The sequence below is a fragment of the Populus nigra genome, chromosome 6 (assembly GCF_951802175.1).
Source record: "Populus nigra chromosome 6, ddPopNigr1.1, whole genome shotgun sequence".
In the NCBI taxonomy this organism is placed as follows: Eukaryota; Viridiplantae; Streptophyta; class Magnoliopsida; order Malpighiales; family Salicaceae; genus Populus; species Populus nigra.
The window spans coordinates 16659043-16681854 of NC_084857.1; the positions used below are offsets into that span (position 1 = coordinate 16659043).

Here is a 22812-nt window from a genome sequence, read left to right on the forward strand (position 1 = left end):
AATAAAAAACTATAGCTGAAGTCACTCCATAATTTCTGATAAAGGTCATTATTTATGGTCCAGCACGGGTGAAAAACAAATTCAATTAGTGTTTGTTGACAAAATTATGTTATTTGCAGAGAACTAGCGTTCGCTGTTGAAATTGTATTGTTTGCAGCGAATCAGCGTTCGCTGCTGAATTGTGCTATCAACAGCGAATGAGTTTTCACTGCCGAATTGTGTTGTCAGCAATGAATCAGTGTTTGCTGCCGAATTGTGTTGTCAACAATGAATCAGTGTTCGCTGCCGAATTGTGTTGTCAGCAATGAATCAGTGTTCGCTGCCGAATTGTGTTGTCTGCAGCGAATTAATTTTCGCTGCCGAATTGTGTTGTCTGCAACGAATTAGTTGCGCTACTGAATTGTGTTGTCTCAAGCAGAACAGTTTTTGCTGCCAAATTGTGGTGTCCTAGTGAATTAGTTTGCTTATGATTTTGTGTTTTAGTGAATCAGTTCGTTGATGAGTTTATGTTGTAACGAACCAGTTCGCTGACGAGTCTGTGCTTCAGTGAATCAGTTCGCTGACGAGTTGTGTTGCAGCGAATTAGTTCGCTGATGACTCTGTGTTTTGACAAATCAATTTTGTTGACGAGTCTGTGTCATCAGTTTTGCTAACGAATTTGTATTCCAGCAAATCAATTCACTGATGAGTTTGCATTGCAGCAAATCAATTTGCTGACAAGTCTGTGTTTTATCAAATCAGTTTTGCAGACGAGTCAATGTCGCCAATTTTCATTGACAAACGGTATGTCACCAGCGAGTCAGTTTTGCTTACGAATTGCATGTCACAAGTGAATCAGTTTCGCTGTTGAATTTTGCATCACCAGTGAAGCAGTTTCGTTGCCGATTTTTTACGGCAGACTCCCATGTCAGAAATGATGTAAATACTTATAACAATCTCATTGTATGATTATGTAATATGTGGAACACTTGAATGTGAGCATGTGTATTTTTGAAAAATGTATGGTGACGAGTTATGTGATTATCAAATACAAATGTGCTGATTGTAGTCATTTTTTTTTTATTAAATGTATGAAATTTTATAGATCAAAATGAAATTAAGTTAGAAACCAGCAAATCAGAATATACAAGCATGTACATATAAAAGCTACGGGAACAAGCTTTCTTAAACAAATACCAGTACATTACAAACTAAAACATAGCCTAACTAACCATTTAGGTGGTGGCCTAGTGGTAAAAACTTGGGAATAAGAGGTTTGCTCTCTCTGTGGTCTCAGGTTCGAGCCCTATGGTTGCTCATATAATGGCCACTGGAGACTTACATAGTCGTTAACTTCAGGGCCCGTGGGATTAATCGAGGTGCGCGCAAGCTGGCCCGGACACCCATATTAAACTAAAAAAAAACATAGCCTAACGAACCGCTACATAAGCAGCGCTGCAGAAAGCAGCAAATTAACCCAAAAAATACCAACAAGAACCCAATGCCTAGACATATAGGCAACCCGCAGCACCAACCATCAGCAGGGGACAAGCTGAATGACCCAAAACAAGACTACATAAAACGCATCAAGGACCACAGCACCGTGATGGCCATAGATCGAACAAAGTGCAGCCATAATGGAAACAACTCTGTAGCACAGGCCACAACTGGACGCATGCCAGCAGACAACAGCAAGGCTCCTCCTCTGAGAAGCAATCATCCGTGAGGAAAGCCAACCTGCAATACAGCAGAAAACAGCAACAACCAACAGCAGGAAACCAGCCCGCCAGGCTGGACACAACAAACCAACTGATTGTACAGAGCAACCAGAGGAACCAGCAGCCCACTTCAAGAGATTGAGCCGACCAAACAGCTTCAAGAAGCACAACACATCAGGCTGCATATAGCAGCATCAACAGCCATTCCAGCAGCAAGAAGAGGGAGTGGCAAACCCAGCAGCAACTACAGAAAGGGCAGCAAATGAACCTGCATATAGCAGCAACAAATAGCAGCAAAACAGCACCTCATGAAATCAGCTATTCGATGGATTGGTGACTGGCTCCTCTTCATAACCCAGGTACTTCTCAGCACCCAGACCCTGTTGTCGGGAAATCGAGAAATCTTTTCTCTAGTCTTAGAAGTGGTAGGAAATTTCCTACCCCTTCTATTCTGTAAAGTTTATTCTGCTGGATTTTCAGAGGGCGTAATAGCCCTCTGAACCATCATGAGGTGACTCACCTCATGAAATCAGCTATTCGATGGATTGGTGACTGGCTCCTCGGTTGCCGATTGCTTGTGGATGGCCCTTTTTGGGTTTGTTTGGCAGAGTTCTCCTGCTGGGTTGGCCAGTTCTGTACGCTTTCCTTGCGGGGTTTCTCTGGTTGTGTCATGGTTGTTGCTGCAGATTCCAAATGCTATAGTTTGCTTTGTTGGTTTGCTAGAAGTTGATTTGCAGCTGTTATGTGCTGTGATATTGTTTAGCTTCTGGAGGGAAGTCTGGTCAGTTGGCTTCTTGCGTCCAGCTTGTTGGTCCTTCTGTTCTTGGATACTTTTCCGGCAGGCCTGCTGGGACGTGTCTGCTGTGGATGTGTCCCTAGCTTTGCCTGACTGCTTTGCTGTGTGTCCTACGGGTTTTTGTTGTTGACTGCTGTTTGAAGTCCTGTTCTTGCTACCTGAGGCTGCTAATGCTTTGGGTGGTTTGCCTAGCTGCTTGAAGCTAGTTGTTGGAGCTGGACTTCGTTCCAGCCCTATGGTGCTGCCACTATTGTTGGTTGGGTTTGTTTGTTCAGGCTGTTGCTGAGTATTGTATGACCCGGTTTTTGCTGGTTTGTTGATACTTCGGCTGCTTGTTGCTGCGCTCTATCCACCAGGTGGTTTCTGTAGCTTGTATTTTCATTTTGAGTTTGCTGCGTTTTGAAGGTGCAAATAGATGGTGTCCCGTTGATGGATGTGCATCCTAGTCAGCGGTGGTTACTGCTACATGCAGTATACTTCTGGGTTTGTTTCAGTGGAATACTCCTAGTATGCTAGAGTAGCTGTGTGGTTTCCTCTCTAGCTAGTGTTGCTGTTTTTTGTAGCTTGGTTTGCTATGCTCTTCGAAGCCGGAAGCTGACACTTCTGTTGGCTTTTGCTGGTCTGTTATGTGATCATTGATGTGTTAGGTGGTGCGACTGGGATCGGATCATTGACCGAGCAAGGACACCCCACTAAAGGAATAGGTAGGTGATTTCCACCCCCTTCTAGCGTAACGTTAGCTTCTAAAGTGAATTTATTACTAAGGATCTATTGTTGTGCTTTATGGAATGCTAAACTGTCACAAATGGTTGTATGAGTAGTACAAAGGATCTACCATTGTATTATACTGAATGTTAATTGTCACGAATGGTTGTATGAGTATTATGAAGGATCTATTATTGTATTATGTTGAAAGTTATTTGTCACGAATGTTTATATAAGTACTGCGAAGGATCTATTATTGTACATACATAATGATAAATTGTTATGAATTTTTATGAGTACTATAAGGGATCTATTGTTGTATTGTATTGTATTGTATTGTATTGAACATTAACTATCATGAATGGTTGGATGAGTAATACAAAGGGTGTACTGTTGTGTTATACTAAATGCTAAACTATCATGAATGGTTGTATGAGTATTACAAAAGATCTATCGTTGTATTATACTGAATGTTAATTGTCACAAATGATTGTATGAATATTACGAAGGATCTATCATTGTATTATACTGAAGGTTAATTGTCACGATGAATATTATGAAGGATCTATCATTGTATTATACTGAAGGTTAATTGTCACGATGAATATTATGAAGGATCTATCATTGTATTATATTGAAGGTTAATTGTCATGAATGGTTGTATGAGTATTACAAAGGATCTACCGTTGTATTATACTGAATGTTAATTGTCACGAATGGTTATATGAGTATTTCAAAAGATCTACCATTGCATTATACTGAATGTTAATTGTTATGAATGGTTGTATGAGTAATATAAAGGATCTATAGTTATATTATGTTGAAGGTTATTTGTCACGAATGTTTATTTGAGTATTAAGAAGGATCTATTATTGTGCTATATATAATGCTAAATTGTTATGAATTTTTGTATGAGTACTACGAGGGATCTATTGTTGTATCGTATTGAACATTAACTATCATGAATGGTTGGATGAGTAATATGAAGAGTTTACTGTTGTGTTATACTGAATGTTAAACTGTTATAGAATGTTTGTTTGTGTATTACAAATGATTTATTATCGTGTTTATTGAACATTAAACTATTACGGAACATTCGCACATGTATTACGAAAGGTCTACTATTGTGTTATAGTGAATGTCAACTTGTTATGAATCGTTTGAATAAGCATTTCAAAGGATATATTATCATGTTATAGTGATTTCATAAACCGCCTCTGGGATGTTTGATTGGTTAATGATTAACTACGGCTAATGGCATCCTAAGTGGATGACCGAGATGAATAAATGATTAGCTTCAACTAATGGCATCCTAAGTGGATGACCGAGAATGATAAATGATTAGCTTCGATTAATGGCATCCTAAGTGGATGACTGGGATGGACAAATAATTAGCTTCGGCTAATGGCATCCTTAGTGGATGACCATGATGATAAATGATTAGTTTCGGCTAATGGCATCTTGAAATGATTAGCTTCAGCTAAAGGCTTCATAAGTGGATGATCGGGATGGATAAACGATTAGCTTCAGCTAAAGGCTTCATAAGTGGATGACCGGGATGGATAAATGATTAGCTTCGGCTAATGGCATCCTAAGGGGATGACCGGGATGTTAGTTTCAAGAATTGACGTGTTCATGTGTACTATGTTTTGTATATACCATGTATATGAAATAACTATGATTGTTATGCTTTTAACAGAGAATACCGTTAGTTTGGTTAATAGTATTCGAGATGGATGACCCGATTTGAGTATTGTAATTAGCCTCGATAATTGACGAATTATTAAGGGTGATATTTACATAAAAAAGGAGAAATGAAAGAATTATGCTCTTTTGGTCCATGAATGAAATGTAACGTTAATATTGCTTTATTATGTTTTCTTAAATTGCTTATAATGCTTGAAATTACCTTGTGCTGTAACAGGGATATCATACCAACATGGTGCGTAAAGAAATTTGTTTTGCAGCTCACACATTTTGAAAAGAATATATATTCGCATGTTACGGGTGATTTAAGTTCTTTATGAACAGACGTATTAATCGCTTAATTAGTCGTCCGACCCCTTATGTAAAGACTTGTAATGAAAAATTGAAATGGGACACAAATGTGTATGTGTGAACATGTAGATATGACATGTATGAATGAATATATGCATGTGATATTCTTCTTATAAGGATGTTATATTGTGAAATTACATGAGGCCAAGATAACGAAAGTACTAGTTGTGTAACTTGCTGTTCGGCACTCTTGTATGAATTCATGATGATAATGAGACTAGAATAAGAATGTGAATTTATGACTATGTCAATATGATGTAATGTAAACCTATGAATATGAAAATATAATATTGTGGGCATGTGTATTGAGAATCCGTTTTATAGGAATGTTGATTTATATTATCCTATATGAATTATGCCTTGTTAATGAATGGAATGCAATTATGAATTTGTAGAATGATATGGTGAAAAACATCTAGAACCTGATGATTTATATATAAAAAAATCTCCATTGATTTTGGCCTTGAAAAGGCCAAGTCGTTACAAATAATATGTGTGGAAATAATCTTTGATGATGCCTAGAGATAAAAATATACTAATTAATGGTCTTGTTATGTATCAAGAGGTGCAACCAGAATTGGATCTTCAACTAGGCGAGGACATACTACGAGGGGAGCAGGTAGGTGATTTCCACCTTCATCTCCTTTTATTAAACTCTCAAAGTACTCTTGTATAGTATTGCTATATGAATTCAGTTGTTTAATTTATTCATGAATTGTAAAGAATATTGAGATTAGCTTTGGCTAATGATATCCATGTTGGATAGCTAAGAATGAATGATAAGATTAGCTTTGGCTAATGGTATCCATATTGGATAACTGAGAATGAATGATGAGATTAGCATTGGCTAACAGTATCCATATTGGATAACCATGAATAAATGATGAGATTAGCTTTGGCTAATGACATTTATGTTGGATAGTCGAGAATAAATACTGAAGATTAGCTTTGGCTGATGGTGTCCATGTTGGATAACTAGGAATGAATGATAAGATTAGCTTTAGCTAATGGTATCCATGTTGGATAATCGAGAATGAATGATGAGATTAGCGTTCATTAATAGTATCCATATTGGATAACCAGGAATATATGATGAGATTAGCTTTGGCTAATGACATCCATGTTAGATAGTCGAGAATAAATACTGAAGATTAGTTTTGGCTAATGGTGTCCATGTTGCATAGTTGGGGATGAATGATGAGATTAGCCTTGGCTAATGACATCCATGTTGGATAACCGAGAATAAGCATTAAAGATTAGCTTTGGTTAATGATATCCATGTTTGATAGCCGAGAGTAAAGGATGAAGTTAACTCCGGTTAATGGGATCCATACTAAGATCACTGATAGCGAGTGTTGTGAACCATCTCATTTGAAAGTATTTATTGATATGTTGAAGTAAAGAGTATAATGTGTCATTTATAATCAGAATTAATGTTTAAAGGACCATATACAAAATTGATCATAGTTAGGAATGAATATTTATGAATGAAATAATTCTATATGTACAAGGATTCTTAGACCATAATACATGTCATCGGTTGTTATTGAACATAGCTTGAATAAAATAATGTGGCATAAGGTTGTACAAAGATGTGAAGTAAAATATTACGGATAGACTCAGTAGGAAGTTATTAATGAGAACCTAATTTAATAAATATTAATCCAATCATGATTATATGTCCATTGTTCAATTATATTATAAGAAATTTGTATGCACTTACATCAAGTTTGATTTGTAATAGGAACTCTCATGACCATGATGTTTAGCAATCTCGTAATAATTACCTTGTAATAATCTATCTAGCAGTATAAATAGACAACTTGTATTTTGTAAAACTTTATGATGTTGATATTCAAATTTTGTTTACTTCATGTTAAGAACATAATGAACATGTATCTTCCTTTTGTAGTACTATCATATCTTTTATATATATATATATACTCTCTCTCTCTCTCTCTCTCTCTCTCTCTCTATATATATATATATATATATATATATATATATATATATATATATATATATATATATAGAGAGAGAGAGAGAGAGAGAGAGAGAGAGCTTACTTAGATTCTTAAACATGCTTGGTTATTGAAATGATAGATGGTATCTTGCAATGCATAGTTCTATAAGGTTAAGAATAGAATTCAAGAATCATTTCATTATACCTTATATAAAGAACTATGACAAAAAAAAAATACCCTCATTTCCTACTTATTACGAATAAGTATTATATCAAAATCAATTAAATTTTATGGGTTATTACAGTTGGTATCAGAGCTCCTAGTTTTGGTCCTAGAGAAACTGAAATGAATACTTATAAGCATTGTTTGTTTTAGTATGGTATGCACTCGACAAAGAACGCATAATGAACCACTCTTTATACAGATGGGGAGTAAAGGTAAGGACGTTGATAACTGGCAAGAGGAAGGTCCTCTAGATGATACTACTTCTTATGTGCCTGTAATATCATCTTAGTCTAGACAAGGAGAAGCAGCGGGAATTTAGAAAGAACAGGCCTTGAAATGAACAGAGGGGTTACGAGCGACAAGGTCAGACCTGCAAGGAAAAACAAAGATACCCCTCCGATGACTTCAACATGAGTATCCACACCTTATGCAAATCCAAGGTTTCTAGTGCAAATAGTCAAGGCAATAATAAAAGGTATGACCAGTACTACACCTCATATTCAACAACATCGACCCCACTAGTAACCCTAGGGATTTACGCAACCACTGATAATGTGGTGCTCTTGGTATGACTGGTTAAAAGCATGAGAGAAATGGGCTACAAACCCTATATGGGGGAGCAATATGTTGAAATAGCTAGAAAATGGATCATGAAAGTGGAGAAGACTACGATTCAAATTAAAATTCCCGAAGACTTAGAGGTAAATTGCGCCACACAGTTACTATTTGATCGAGCCATGACATGGTGGGAAACCGTCCAGTTAAGACGTGCTATAGAAGCATTGACCTGGATTGACTTCAAATTCAAATTTGAAAATCAATTCTACTCCAGGTATCATTGCAAGGTGAAGGAACAAGAATTTCTAGCATTGAAACAAGGAGAGATGTCAGTGTTAGAGCATGAAAGGCGATTTCATGACCTCTCATTAATTGCCCCACATTATGTCTAAACCAAAGAGCATATGATAAAAAAATTTGAAGGATGGTTTCCGCCAGGAGTTGAGGCAAGGATTCATTGCCTTACAATTCAAAATAGTGAGGGAGTTAATTGAAGCATCACAAGCATTGTGTAACAACTCTGATTTTCTACATCCTTTTCTGCGAATCATTGAAAATATTCAGTGTAATTTTTATATTATTATTATTATTATTATTATTATTTATACCATAATTTCTACTGGGTCTCCCTTTAACCAGAGTGGTACCAAGTTATTGATAATCATAACATGCCTTTTCGGCACAACACACCAGTGTCATTCGATTATCATAAGTCTCATTGACTTCCATCAACTATTAAACATCCATAATAGAGAATAATCAAGACAATTAATATCATCAAGTTTTATAAAGACGTGAGATAGAATCTTTCCAAACATCTCGAGTTTAATAATAGAGATAAGGTCAAAGAATAAAGTTTTCATAATGTAGACAAAATATTAAATTTTTACAATGACATATAATTTTACTCTTGATTTTGTGTAATTACAAGTGTATCCATTACATTGGAAGTATGTAAGTTTCTAATGAATGGGATTTTAAATTGATTAGTTTCCTGGTTTGGAAACTAATGGCGCCACCATGTTTGATGACTGGGATTTAAAATTGATCAGCTTCTAGTTTGGCAACTAATGGCGTTAGTGTGCTCGATGATCGGGAATGTAAAGAATTAGTCATCGTTTAAAGACTTGTAATATCAGTTGTTAGATGACTGGAAATCAATTAAATTATGGCACTTAGTGACAATAGTTTAGCCTATAATTAATAAATAATGCAATTGTATGTGTGTGTGTGTGTGTGTGTGTGTGATGATCCATTATATAAGTTGTTTATATTTTGTGTAACATCAAGTGCATCTCAGCCTCACATGGAGTTGTAGATGTTTGTCACTCATATTTTATTGAGTTTTCAAAATGATATCTCGGATATATTAGGATTTTATGTAATATTTAGAAGAACACTTAATATCCGTTTAACGAGGCATAAGGTGCCTGATGCCTCGTTAAACGGATATTAAAAGTGTTCTTCTAAATATTACATAAAATCCTAACTTGGTACATAAGGTGCATACCAATATACGCTAGGTACTCATATCAGTCTAATAATATCATGACTAACTTGGTACATAACAATGCATGCAGAGTACTCATTCCCCCTTCAACATTATCATAACTAACTAATCTATACCAATGTACGCAACATATTCATGTTTATTTAAACATTATCATAAGTAATTGATCCATACCAATATTATCATAGCAATACAACAACAAATTCTAAAATTTATCAATAAGTTTACACAAATTGAAAATACAAGGTGTGAGGAACCTACCTATTTTCCTAACCGACCGAGTCCTTTCAACTACTGACGACCCTGCTCCAAGTATCTCTCCCATTTGGGAATCAAGAGATACAATTAGTAACCTTTTATAATTTTATCACAATGTGCATTCTCATACTATTGAAATTTAATTCACATAAATTCATCCCCATGTATTAATTTTATTTTTCGATTATTTTCCTTCAACTACCTCGTTACACTTTCTACACCAGTTTTCATTCAAGAGCACTGTTTACCATTTTATTCGTAAGTAAAGTTATAGACTTCGATTTTAAGTATGATTTGACTCTTTGAAAGGTAAGACATGGGTTTGCAAATCTACTGAAGGATAGAAAGCCCAGTTTTGCCCTTAACACACCTAAACTTATATAATTATAGTACTCAACACAATCTATCCAATACAAGACAATTCGACCCTTCTTCCATTTTCAATCCATATCTAGAGTTCTATAACTCCAAATTAAGCGAGATTAGTTGTGTTTGAAAGATAACATCCATACCTACAACCTTTGTGAGCAACCAATCTTAAATTTTGTCAGTATGGAGTTGGTAAGAGAAAGGATATTGACTTTTCTGCGAATAGGCCGCCGCTTCTGAAAAAGGGGAAGAGTGGACTGTTTAATTAGTTTAAGAATAAAGGGGGGACATTAGTGGGTTCTCACCAACATCAAGTGGAAGAGTGATGGGGGGATAAATATACCCGAGGACTAACCCTTCTAGGGGATCTAGTGACCAGAAAAAAATATTATCTACCCTCCTTGTGTACGTTGTGAACAGAGGGACACCCTAGTGATTGTTCAATCTCCTTGGGGTGATGTTTTGTATGTCGAGAAGAGGGTCATAGATGAAGAGCTTGTTAGTATCTAGGATAATGATGTCATTACTGTGGTGAAAAAGGACACTTCAAAAGAGAGTGCCCTTACAAGAACACTAGGCAAATATAGAATATGAAGCAAGCAAGTTAGAGTCAAAAGCAGTCCATCACAGTGAACATGTCAGTGAGATCCACACAATCATGGGCTAATTCCAGCCGAGGACGATCAAGGATACATAATGACCAGCTCAGGGGAGGGTCTTCCACATGACACATGATGACATCAGAGTAGCATCTAGTGTAATGGCATGTACACTACACATGAATAATTTAAAAATATACATGTTTTGTTTGATCCAGGTGTCACTCACTTATTTATAACTAGTAGAATTGTAGCCAATCTAGGGAAAGAAGCAAAATGGGTAGAAAAAGGGTTTTAAAATATGGACACCTTTAGTTGATGTGGTAGAAACCAATGATATGTATGTGGGTGTGAAAATTGGCCTAGACGAATATAAGTTGGAAGTAGATTTGATACCCTTAGAATTAAACGATTTTATGTAATCCTAGGCATGAATTGGCTAAGTAAACACAAAGCTCAAATAGATTATTACATAAAAATTGTAACCTTTCAAGGATTAGGGGGTAGAAGAATGATCTTTAGGGGATAAAGGACTACTATCCTGACTAACCTAAATTTGGTTGTGATTGCCAGAAAGTTATTAAGGAAGGGATGCACAGGATACCTTGCGTATGTGTTGAATTCCGACAATGATGAAATAAAGCTAAGTGATATTTCGTGTAATGACCCTAAAAAATTCAACAATTCATGACATACTATTTATTCATAACAAGTTGGAAATAAGGTACCTTTTTTTTTTTGTATTATCACATTCCATTGATGCTTTGCGTGATACCATTTATCATTTCAACAAGTAGACGTCATTAATAGATGCAGTACGTCACACATACATATAATATACGATAGCGTCACAAAAGAAGGTACATATTCATTGCATCCATAACATTAAGTGTTCATACACACCATAATCCATATTCACGACTTTGAAAGTTGTCATCATAAGTTCTTACAAAACTATTAATCGGTAGTTCATAGCCATTACATAGTTGTAGAAAATGCATGTCATCTAATCATACTATTACATGATTTATTCTAAAATACATAGGATGAATTTCTAAACGGCCATAGCTATGAGACGTCCCTGTTAAAAATCAAATTCAATGTCAACATATTAACAATTCCTCATAATATAATTGAACAATGGACATGTAAACCTCGAGAAAAATAAAGGCTGCTTAAATTGCAAACTAACTACATGGAAAATAAAAGTGAAGAAATTCAGGCATATGGTTAAATAAAAACAAGAATTCAGAAATTTTTGAATATAAATTTTCAGGCGAAATAATTCAAGACATTATAAATAAACCCGATAATGTCGAGGGTTGGATTTAATTGAAAAAAAAATACACATAAAGAAAATGGGGCCTAAGTGCAAATAAAATAAATTATATAATATAAATACTCATCTCCTCACCAAAAATCTGCAGCAACCATAAGGAAAGAAAAGAAGGAGTTTTTTCTATCCATTCTTGCAAATCAAAAGAGAAACACCAAATTTCAAGAACCCATCCAAGATTAAGGGTTTATAGGTAGAATATACACTTAGGGGCAAGGAATTAATAAGAAAAATTTGAACAAAAGAGGGAGGGGAGTGCCGACTATTCATAGGAAAAAGGGGGAGTCGAAAATCTTTGATTAGTTGAAGATCGAAACCTTGATTCTTACTGGGTAAGATGTTCTAATCATGGTCCTATAAGTCGTTTCAAATTCGATTATGAATTGATGCCTTGATGTTGAATTAGAGATTAGGGTTCTTATAGTTGAATTGGGGAAAATGTAATAGATGTTAAAATTAAGTTAATTCATATGTTGTATATGATTGGGGTCGCAAAACCATTATAATTTTCCCAGAAAATGTAGTTTGTAAATGTTGTGTGTGAATGGAAGGGGTGACGAATCTGGATAGGCTCATCTCCCAACTTTCGATGAGATTTCGGGTAGGAGGATGAAGGAATTAGGAATAGGTTCCTTCATATAAATTGTAGTTTTGGATGTTGACTAACTAAGAAAATTGATCTTGCTCAATTGGTAGCTATAGAACTCCAGTTATGGGTCACCAACCGAGACCGGGTCATGACAAACCCTGTAGGGCAGTAAGACTGATTAATTAATTAGCAATTTTGACTATCTTGGGGGCAGAACTGGGTTCTCTTTCCTTCAGAGAACTTGTAGCCTCATGTCTTAGCTTTCCAATGAGACCAATCTTGCTTGAAACAGAGTTCTAGAACTCTAGATATAGTTAAAAATCTGAGGAGAGGTCGAATAGTAACGGCTGGACAATAACAATCCAATGTCTAGACAGTAATGGTTCAATACAATAACAATTCAAGACAATAACGGTTGGACGTCTAGACAGTAACAGTTGGTTAGTAACAATTCGAGATTTAAACAATAACAGTTTCAAATATAAAGAAAGAAATGATAACTATGGTTGGACAAAGAACAACAATATTAATGGGTGTAATGAGAAAAACGTAAAATATAAAGAAATGATTGAAAGAAAGACTTATTACTGTTGATATGGTTATTATAAAACATATCCTAAAATGAGGAAAAATTATGAGATAAATATGTGATTCGCAGGAGGGACCATAGGCATGGTGCAACAGCAACAACAGCAGGGGAGCACGAGTAGGGCTTCTAATGCAGGTAGGTGATCCACACCTATACTTTCTAGTTAAATTCCATAATTTAATATGTTATTGATGTGAAATGTGAATTACCGAATGTTGGATATTATATGAAAGGAGGAAAGTTGTGTAATGATGTCAATATTTTGGATAGTATTTTGGATAGTATTTTGAATGTATGCGTATTCAAGGTGAAAGGTTGTTATGTGAATTTCTAAGTGATGAAATTATCGCTCACAACGAAAATACAAAAAGTGTGATATACGGTGTGGACTAGCATATATTTAGTGTATGTTAGGTGACACGATCAAAAGATTGTAAGGATACCTAATGTACTAATTGATAATAGTTAGGAGAGTGTAATCATTCATGGAATGATACCCAACGTACTAGGGTTTCTAGATCGTAATGCACGTTATTGATTGGTGTTGGTTATAGACTAAAGAAATAATGCGACGTAAGGTCACATGATGATATGAAGTGAAATGTTAAATACAAAATTAGTAGGAACTTAATAATGAGAATCTACCTATTTAAATTGCTAATACGATTACAAGTATATGTCATGTAACATCCCTATATCCGAGATTAAGCAACAATCTCATGTCAACTGATACATAGAGTAATTAAAAAAAAATTCTATATATATATATATAAAAATAAATTCATGGTGTTCATATTAAAGTCAATCAAAATTTCAACGGAGTCTCCTCTATACCGGAAAGTCCCAAGTTATCGACATTTAACCTATTTACACTTCTAATATTTCACATCTCATAACTCAATCACGACCCAAACATCCTGGTTCTCAATCCCACAAACATCATCGTCATCACAACCATAATATTTATAACATACATTGAATAACAAATATCATTATAGAGGAATAAATGAGATAAACATGTATAAAAGTTGATTATATACAACACATTCATATTAAATTCTTAGTTAAGATTATATATTCAAGTTTAAACATTGATTATACAAATTAAGTTATATAAAAGTTGTAATATTACAAAATACAAGGGTATACTCCCTAGAACCTAGAATTACAAAGAGTGAACATAAGCTAGGATTTACTCTTGTCGTGCATGCGAAGATCCTGAAACAAAATACATATTATTAAGAAATGAATATCACAATAAATATAACAACATAAATATCCAACAATTTAAAAAGGCAAATATGCATTTATATTTTATTCACTTCTCCCTTCTAGTTTTCATTGGAAACTCATTCTCATTCAACTATTAAAAACCGTTTCTTATTCCATTATCAACCTCCATTTAAGATTTCATAAGATCAACCATGATTATTTCCGCTTAACACATTACCGATATCAATTTCACTAGTATCATCATCACCCCATAGGAGTCGACGCAGGTGATCCCCTTCCCTAGGATGCTAACATACACTAAATAATGCAATACATGGTAATTCCCTTACCCGGGATCCTAACATACACTAAATGTATGCTAACCAATACAAGTTGATCCCCTTACCCGGGATCCTAACATACACTAAATGTATGCTAGTCAAAACATGACGATCCCCTTCCTCGAGATCCTAATGATTATTACTTAAAAATGCATTTTTATCAAGGTTTTATATCATCATTTTGCACTTGAAGTATCAATAACTTCGTAACTAGAGCATGTTTTATAATAACATGTCTAATAATATAAGATACCTTTAATTTATGGTAAATGTTCATTTTAAATGCAGGCCTGTCACATAAATCAAAGGAATGATTGATGAGTTTAACTACTGAAATTGAGAAGACAAAGAGAGGGTTAAGCTTAGAAAAGAGATGTTGGTTCATTCCAAACTAGAACACCATTTGGTTATTGGATCAATAGCTGTAGAATTTGGATTTAGGTCTGGTTTATATGTATGGAAAGCTAAGACATAGGCCTAAAACTTTCATGAGAGTCCAAGATTTAAAAGTGCGATGTTCAAGTTCAAATGGTAGCAACAATGGAGAAGTCAGAATCTGTCTTGCAGCTTAGACACTGTTCACTGTTTAGCCCATATCTCAAGTTCTAGAAGTTCAAATGTGCTGATTTAGAAAATTGAGATAATTTCCCAGAACTTTCATGCGGACTATTTGTTCAAATTCTGACGTTAGCAATAACGTTTTGTTCAGATAAGAAGATAAGGATTGTCACCAAGTCAAGATGTGGCCACCCACTTAATAATTAGTCATCAAATCAATAGTTCCAAATTTTGGCCTATAAAAGAAGGCATTTGCCATGCATTTAGGCATCTTAGTTTTCAGATCAAGATTATGTTCTTGCTCTCTCTCTTTATATTTTTTGTAATGCTTAAGTTTTGTTTATATTAATCTCTTATTTATGCTTTTCATTTCCTTTCCTTAGTTAACTTATATCTTATTTATGATCTTATCTTGTTTATTTATGTTTCTCTCTTTCATTATGTTTAGCTAAGTTAGTTATGTCAAGGTGAAAAGGTTACACTAATGGTGTAAGAATAAGTATAGTATAAACTCAATATGGACTTTAATGTTTGATACTAACATGTTTTGTATTTGTTATTTTGTTCACTTTTAATACTTTGCTTCTTAAATGGTTAATCTAGATTTATGTTGAATAACCTTTGGTACAACAAATACTAGGCACTTTCATAGCCCAACTGTATGATATAACCGACATCTGTGCTATGAAAGGAACTTGATTTGTTGTTAACATAAATTATAATCATGAATACCTGACAACATTTACAAGTATTAGCATTATTCGAATAAGATAACTAATGTAATTATGTTAATAATTTATAATTCGATTGGAACCTCCTTTGTGTGTGGTTTCTAGTGGAGTAATAAAAAGAGTTTATACTATACTTGTTTGAAATACCATTAATGGATCCTCTAACCTTGGCAATTATTTTATCCTTGTTTAATCCTTATATCAATATCAGATCTCAAAGCTCTCTTCAACTCCTTTTCTGTTATTATCTATTTCTTTATTTGTAGTTTATACAGTCAACCCTCCTATGGTTCGACCTCGGTCTTGCAGGGTTATTTATTACTTCGACACTCCTACACTTAGGAGAAGACATTAACTCTTTGGTCGTGTCAATGACCCTAAGTAAATGACTTAGGACTTCTAGACCAGTTGTGAAGGAAATCAAAACTAAATGGAAGAATAAGAAATTGGTGTTGAATGGGGGACCTAATTCCAGATAAATTAGCAAAGGAAATAGATAGTTTGGGTGCACAAACTGAAGGGGAGGGCTGACTATAGAAAGGGTAAAACTGAATGTAAATGTAATGTGATGTAATACATGGATTGTGACTATGTGGAACCTTAGACCCTGCTGAAATCAAAACTGGAAGTATGTTGGTGTTAATGATGTAAATTTATGCTTGTGTTTGATGAAATTGCATGATAATATGTTAGGATGATGTTATGTGCAGAATTATATTGTCTTTGAACCTTGAAGAGCATGCTAGAGTTGAAAAACATAGACCATATTATGTTGATGCCCAATTATATTGGCGTGATTGATGAAATTTGCATGTTTATGTACCATGTGAATGAAGGTGTAATTGCAGCAAGATGTTATGATATGTTTGTGATAAAAAGATGACAAACATCATATGTAGATTAGGGGCTAATATACAGCAATGTCCGACCAAGAAGAAGAGGGGGAAACAATAAAGGAAACCCCCTTGCATGACCCTTAGAGGGACTAAACATGGTGTGGAGATGACATCCTTCTGTATTGTGCATTGATTAGTAGGTTGTGTTGTTGATTTCAACATGATGAAATTTAGAGCTTTAAAGGTATGATTGTGTGGGCTGAATATCTTAGCATCAACTACGAAATCGTGTTACGTTGACGATTTCTGAGTCGGCAGCGACTTCGTTTTTGTCAATGATTTCTGAGTTAGCTGTGAACTATATACGCTGACGATTTCAGTGTTAGCTGTGAAGCTATGTTGCGTTGATGATTTCTTAGTCGGCAGCAACTCAGTTTTCATCAACGATTTCTGCTTCAATCGTAAATCGTATGCGCTAATGATTTCAACATTAATTATGAAGCTATGTTGTGTTGACGATTTTTGAGTCGGGAGTGACTTAGTTTTTATCAATGATTTCTGAGTTAGCTGTGAACCATGTACGCTGATGATTTCAGCGTCAGCTATGTTGCGTGATGATTTCTAAGTCGGCAACGACTCAAATTTCATCAATGATTTCGGAGTTAGTTGTGAACCATGTGAACCAACTATGTGTTGAGTTGCCGATTTCCGAGTCGACCGCTCTCAGGTTTTGTGAACAATTCCTACGTCAGTAAAAAACAATATGTACTGACGATTTTAGCATCAGCTGCGAAATTGTGTTGCGTTGCTGATTTCTGAGTAGGTAGCAACTCAGTTTTAGTCAACGATTTTTGCGTTAGCAGTGGCTTGTGCGCGCTGGCGAGTTCTGTCGAATAAGGGTCGCCAACGAACCAGTTTTGGTAACGATTATGTGTTCCAACAAATTAGTTCGCTGACGAGTTTGTGTCACTAGAGAACCAGTTTTACTAACAATTCTATGTTCCAGGGAATTAGTTCTTTGACGAGTTTGTGTCCCTAGCAAACCAATTTCATAGACGATTTTGTGTTCTAGCGAATCGGTTCACTGACGAGTTTGCGTTACCAGTAGACCAGTTTCACTAACGAGTTTGCGTTACCAGTAGACCAATTTTGTTGACAAGTTTGTGTCACCAGCAAACCAGTTTCACCATCGAATTTTGTGTTCCAGCAAATTAGTTCGCTAACGAATCTGCATCGCCCGCAAACCAGTTTAGCTGATGAATTTCTACGATAGATTATGTATCAGAACTGGTTCCATGATTAAAATGATTGCATTGTATAATTGTAATATGTGAAACACTCGAATGTGAACATGTGTGTTCTTGAGATATATATGGTGACGAGTTATGTGATTTCCGAATTCAAATGTGTTGATTTGTGATTATTGGTGTGTTAAGTGGTGCGACCGGGATTGGACTTTCGACTGGACAATGACAGCCTACAAGAGGAAAAGGTAGGTGATTTCCACCTTTTTCTTATATATTGTTAATTTTTTGAAATTACTTGTTTGAGGATGATATATTATTGCGTTGGGATGAATGCTAAACCAATTATGAAATGTTGATTGAGTTGTTGATTAAATGGGGTTGTTGACGAATGTTAAACCGACTATGAAATGTTGATTGAGTTGTTGACGAATGTTGAACCGACTATGAAATGTTGATTAAGTTATTGACGAATGGGAAACCGATTATGAAATGTGCATTGAGTTGTTGATGGATGTTAAACTGATTATGCAAGATTGATTAAGTTGTTGATTAACTTTGGCTATTGGCATCCAAGATGGATGACCGAGCTTTATTGATGATTAGCTTTGACTAATGGTATCCGAGGTGGATAACCGGATTGTGATTGATGATTAGCTTTAGCTAATGGCATCCAAGATGGATGACCGGGTTGTGATTGATGATTAGCTTCTGCTAATAGCATCTGAGATGGATGACCGAGTTGTGATTGATGATTAGCTTTAGTTAATGGCATCCGGCTAAATGCATTTTCTTGTTCTTCACCCCACTTGAACCCTATGGATTTCTTAATGATTTCAGTTAATGGAGAAGCTATCATACTAAAGTCTTTAACAAACCTCCTATGGAAACTAGCCAAACCATGAAAACTTCTAACTTCTGTTATTGATTTTCAGTTGTGATTGATGATTTGCTTCTGCTAATGGCATCCGAGATGGATGACCGAGTTGTGATTGATGATTAGCTTCAGTTAATGGCATCTGGCTATATGCATTTTCTTGTTCTTCACCCCACTTGAACCCTACGGATTTCTTAATGATTTCAGTTAATGGAGAAGCTATCATACTAAAGTCTTTAACAAACCTCCTATGGAAACTAGCTAAACCATGAAAACTTCTAACTTCTGTTATTGATTTTCAGTTGTGATTAATGATTAGCTTCTGCTAATGGCATCCGAGATGGATGACCGAGTTGTGATTGATGATTAACTTCAGCTAATGGCATCCGGCTAAATGCATTTTCTTGTTCTTCACCCCACTTGAACCCTACGGATTTCTTAATGATTTCAGTTAATGAAGAAGCTATCATACTAAAGTCTTTAACAAACCTCCTATGGAAACTAGCCAAACCATGAAAACTTCTAACTTCTGTTATTGATTTTCAGTTTTGATTGATGATTTGCTTCTGCTAATGGCATCCGAGATGGATGACCGAGTTGTGATTGATGATTAGCTTCAGTTAATGGCATTCGACTAAATGCATTTTCTTGTTCTTCACCCCACTTGAACCCTACGGATTTCTTAATGATTTCAGTTAATGGAGAAGCTATCATACTAAAGTTTTTAACAAACCTCCTATGGAAACTAGCCAAACCATGAAAACTTCTAACTTCTGTTATTGATTTTGGTGTAGGCCATTCTTGAATAGCCTTAACCTTAGCCTCATCCATCTATCTCTATACCTTTTGCACTAACAACATATCCAAGAAAAATAATTCTATCTATTCAAAAGTCACACTTTTTTTCAAATTAGCATATAATAACTCTTTTTTAAGCACATCAAAAACTTGTCTCAAATGATCCATATGCTCATCAAACTTCTTATTGGAAATCAAAATATCATTAAAGTAGACAACTACAAACTTACCAATGAAAGCACGCAAAACATGATTCATCAATCTCATAAAAGTACTAGGTGCATTAGTAAGTCCAAAAAGCATAACTAACCACTCATACAAACCATATTTAGTTTTAAAAGCAGTTTTCCATCCATCCCCTTCTTTCATCCTAATTTGATGATACTCACTTTTTAAATCAATTTTCGAAAACATTTTAGAACCATGCAATTCATCCAACATATCATCTAATCTGTGAATAGGATGTTGATACTTTACAGTGATGTTATTGATAGCCTTGCAATCGACACATATTTGCCAAGTCTTATCTTTCTTTGGGATAAAAAGCACGGGAACTGCATAAGGACTCATGCTCTCACGAATGTATCCTTTCAACATCAACTCCTCCACTTGCCGTTGGAGTTCCTTAGACTCTTTAGGATTGCTCCTATATGCCGACCTATTTGGTATAAATGCTCCTTGAACAAAGTCGATTTGATGTTCAATTCCCCTAATTGGCGGTAAGCCACTAGGAATCTTTTCGGGAAAGACATCTTCAAATTCCTGGGAAAGAACTTTAACAATACTGGAACACATGAATCCAAATTATCAGAGCTAAAGTATGCCTCCATATGTACAAGTAAAATCATAGGAAATTCAGAAAGATAAGCATGTTTAAAATCACTAGATTTTGCAAAGAAATTAAGGTTTTTCCCTACTTTTTCTACACGCTCTTCCTTTCTCACCCTTTCTTTTTTCTCTCCACTCTCGACCTTCATTCTATTTTTTCTTTTTGGTCGTGACCCTCCCTTAATTTTCTAAGGGCTGAAACTTTATCTCTTTTTATTTTCAACTCATGGCTCACTTTATTTTCACTATTCCTGACATTCTCACCATGTTATTCGGCTTGTTCTTCCACTTTGGCAGAATCTGAGTGCTCCTTCTTATAGCTTTTCTTCAACTGAATTTGATCTTCATACACTTGCTTTGGTGTTGGTGGGGCAAGTGTATAAATTCTACCATCCTTCTTTAATGAATGCCTATTCCTAAACCCATCATGCTTGGCTTTTCTATCAAATTGCCAAGGCCTCCCTAATAACATATGAGTAGCATGCATAAGCACAACATCACATAACACTTCATCCTTATACTTGCCTACTGAAAAAGAAATCATCACCTGTCTATTCACCCTAACAACACCACATTCATTCAACCATTAAAGCTGATAAGGTCTTTCATGCTTTATGGTATTCAATCTCAACTTTCTAACCAAAGTAACACTAGCAACATTAGTACAACTACCACTATCAATGATCATACTACATACCTTATTGTTGATTAGACATCTAGTATGGAAAGATGTTCTCCCTTTGTTGCTCCACATCATCCTCCTTAGTCTGAACATTGAGCAACCTTCTAATCACCAAAACTTTATCACCAACAGCATACTCTAAATCACTAGAATTCTCAAGTGGTGGCATGTCATCAAAAACAGATTCCTCACTAGTGGACACAATCTCTCCATCATCCTTTAGAATCATAACTCGACGATTTGCACACTCTGATGCATAGTGTCCTAATCCTTGACACTTGAAACACTTTATATCATGATTACGCTTCGGTTGAACTTCTCCCTTGAGTTTTTTTATCATTGGCCGAAACCTGCTTCTTCACGGAGGTAGGTTCGACAACTTTATAAGTCACTAAGGGCTTTAATGACACACTACCCTCTCTCTTATAATTCAACTTCCAACTTGAAGAAGACCCCGAATAAGCTTCAGGTTGTGTACTACCTTTCCTTTTCAATTGTCTTTCAACCTTAATGGCCAAATGCACTAACTCTTCCAATTCAACATAAGATTGCAACTTAACAACATTAGTTATGTCTCTATTCAAGCCATTCAAAAACTTAGACATAGTAACTTCCTCATCTTCATTAACATTAGCTCTAATCATAGCCACCTCTAATTCTTTCTGATACTCCTTCACGCTCTTACTACCCTGTGTAATCATATGTAAACGATTAAACAACCCCCTATAATAGTGTTTAGGAACTTACCTCTTCTTTATTATTCTCTTTAACTCCTCCTACGTGCTAACTGGTCTTTCTTTATTCCTTCTTCTTTCTACCACCAATCTCTCCCACCAAACCATGACATAATTAGTAAACTCCACTGCAACTAACTTAACCTTCTTTTCTTCAGAGTACCTATGGATGTCAAAAATCATCTCCACCTTTTTTTTCCAATCCAAGTAAGCTTTCGTATCAGTTTTTCCCTTAAAGGCTAAGATTTTTAACTTAATACTACCCAAATTTTTTTCATCACCCAAATCATCAAAATCCCCTCTATACTCAAAATCCCTATGTGGCCGAATATGTCCCCTCCTTGGCCGGTTCTCATACCTCTCTCCCCTATGTCTACGGAACCCACTACCACGATTAAGATCATCCTCGGCTTCATCTGTAGAGTTTTCAGCAACACTCTCCTCCTTCCTAGCTTCTCTACCCTTTTTACTACGTCCCCTATCAGACTTAGTCTCTAATTTTTCAATCATAGTCATTAGCTTACCAATCATAAATTCCAACTGTTATTGTATTCTCCAAAGTGCTTCTTCTGGGATTTCACCCTTCTTCTGTGGCATACTGTTAGAAGACATTATTTCTTTTTTTTTAAAAAAAAAAACCTGCATGAAAATCATTAGCAATACAAATAACACCTCACACACTCGTGTTTCACACAAATTTATAGGCTTTTCACTCTAA

The 22812-nt window shown here is 35.4% G+C and overlaps 1 protein-coding gene and 1 long non-coding RNA gene across 5 annotated transcripts; one reads left to right on the forward strand and one right to left on the reverse strand.

Annotated features, from left to right (window-relative positions):
- The first annotated feature begins 1243 nt into the window (after nt 1-1243).
- LOC133697114 (uncharacterized) lies at nt 1244-13469 on the forward strand. Of its 4 annotated transcripts, none has more exons than XR_009842816.1 (3): nt 1409-3197; nt 5820-5875; nt 13323-13469. It is a non-coding gene; the product is annotated as an uncharacterized LOC133697114 (long non-coding RNA). The 4 variants fall into 4 exon arrangements; XR_009842815.1 differs by lacking the exon at nt 13323-13469 and adding an exon at nt 7645-8603; XR_009842813.1 differs by lacking the exon at nt 13323-13469 and having other exon boundaries at nt 1244-3197; nt 5820-6604.
- Nucleotides 13470-19934: 6465 nt separating this feature from the next.
- Nucleotides 19935-22610, reverse strand: LOC133697309 (uncharacterized). Its single transcript, XM_062119787.1, has 6 exons — nt 22376-22610; nt 22149-22246; nt 21711-22049; nt 21462-21607; nt 21029-21238; nt 19935-20634 (listed from the first exon to the last, which is right to left on the reverse strand). Exons 1-6 carry the CDS (start codon nt 22608-22610, stop codon nt 19935-19937), a joined length of 1728 nt encoding a protein of 575 aa, XP_061975771.1.
- Between the last annotated feature and the right edge of the window lie 202 nt (nt 22611-22812).

What these genes read in the sequence shown, in the direction of transcription:
- LOC133697309 (XM_062119787.1), bottom strand. Translation starts at nt 22,610, where the DNA reads ATGACTATGATTGAAAAATTAGAGACTAAGTCTGATAGGGGACGTAGT. An exon ending in AGGGGATTTTGATGATTTGG is followed by an intron (nt 22,247 to 22,375) that starts GTGATGAAAAAA and finishes GGTACTCTGAAG; the next exon opens with AAAAGAAGGTTAAGTTAGTT. An exon ending in CTACCTCCGTGAAGAAGCAG is followed by an intron (nt 21,608 to 21,710) that starts GTTTCGGCCAAT and finishes TATGCATCAGAG; the next exon opens with TGTGCAAATCGTCGAGTTAT.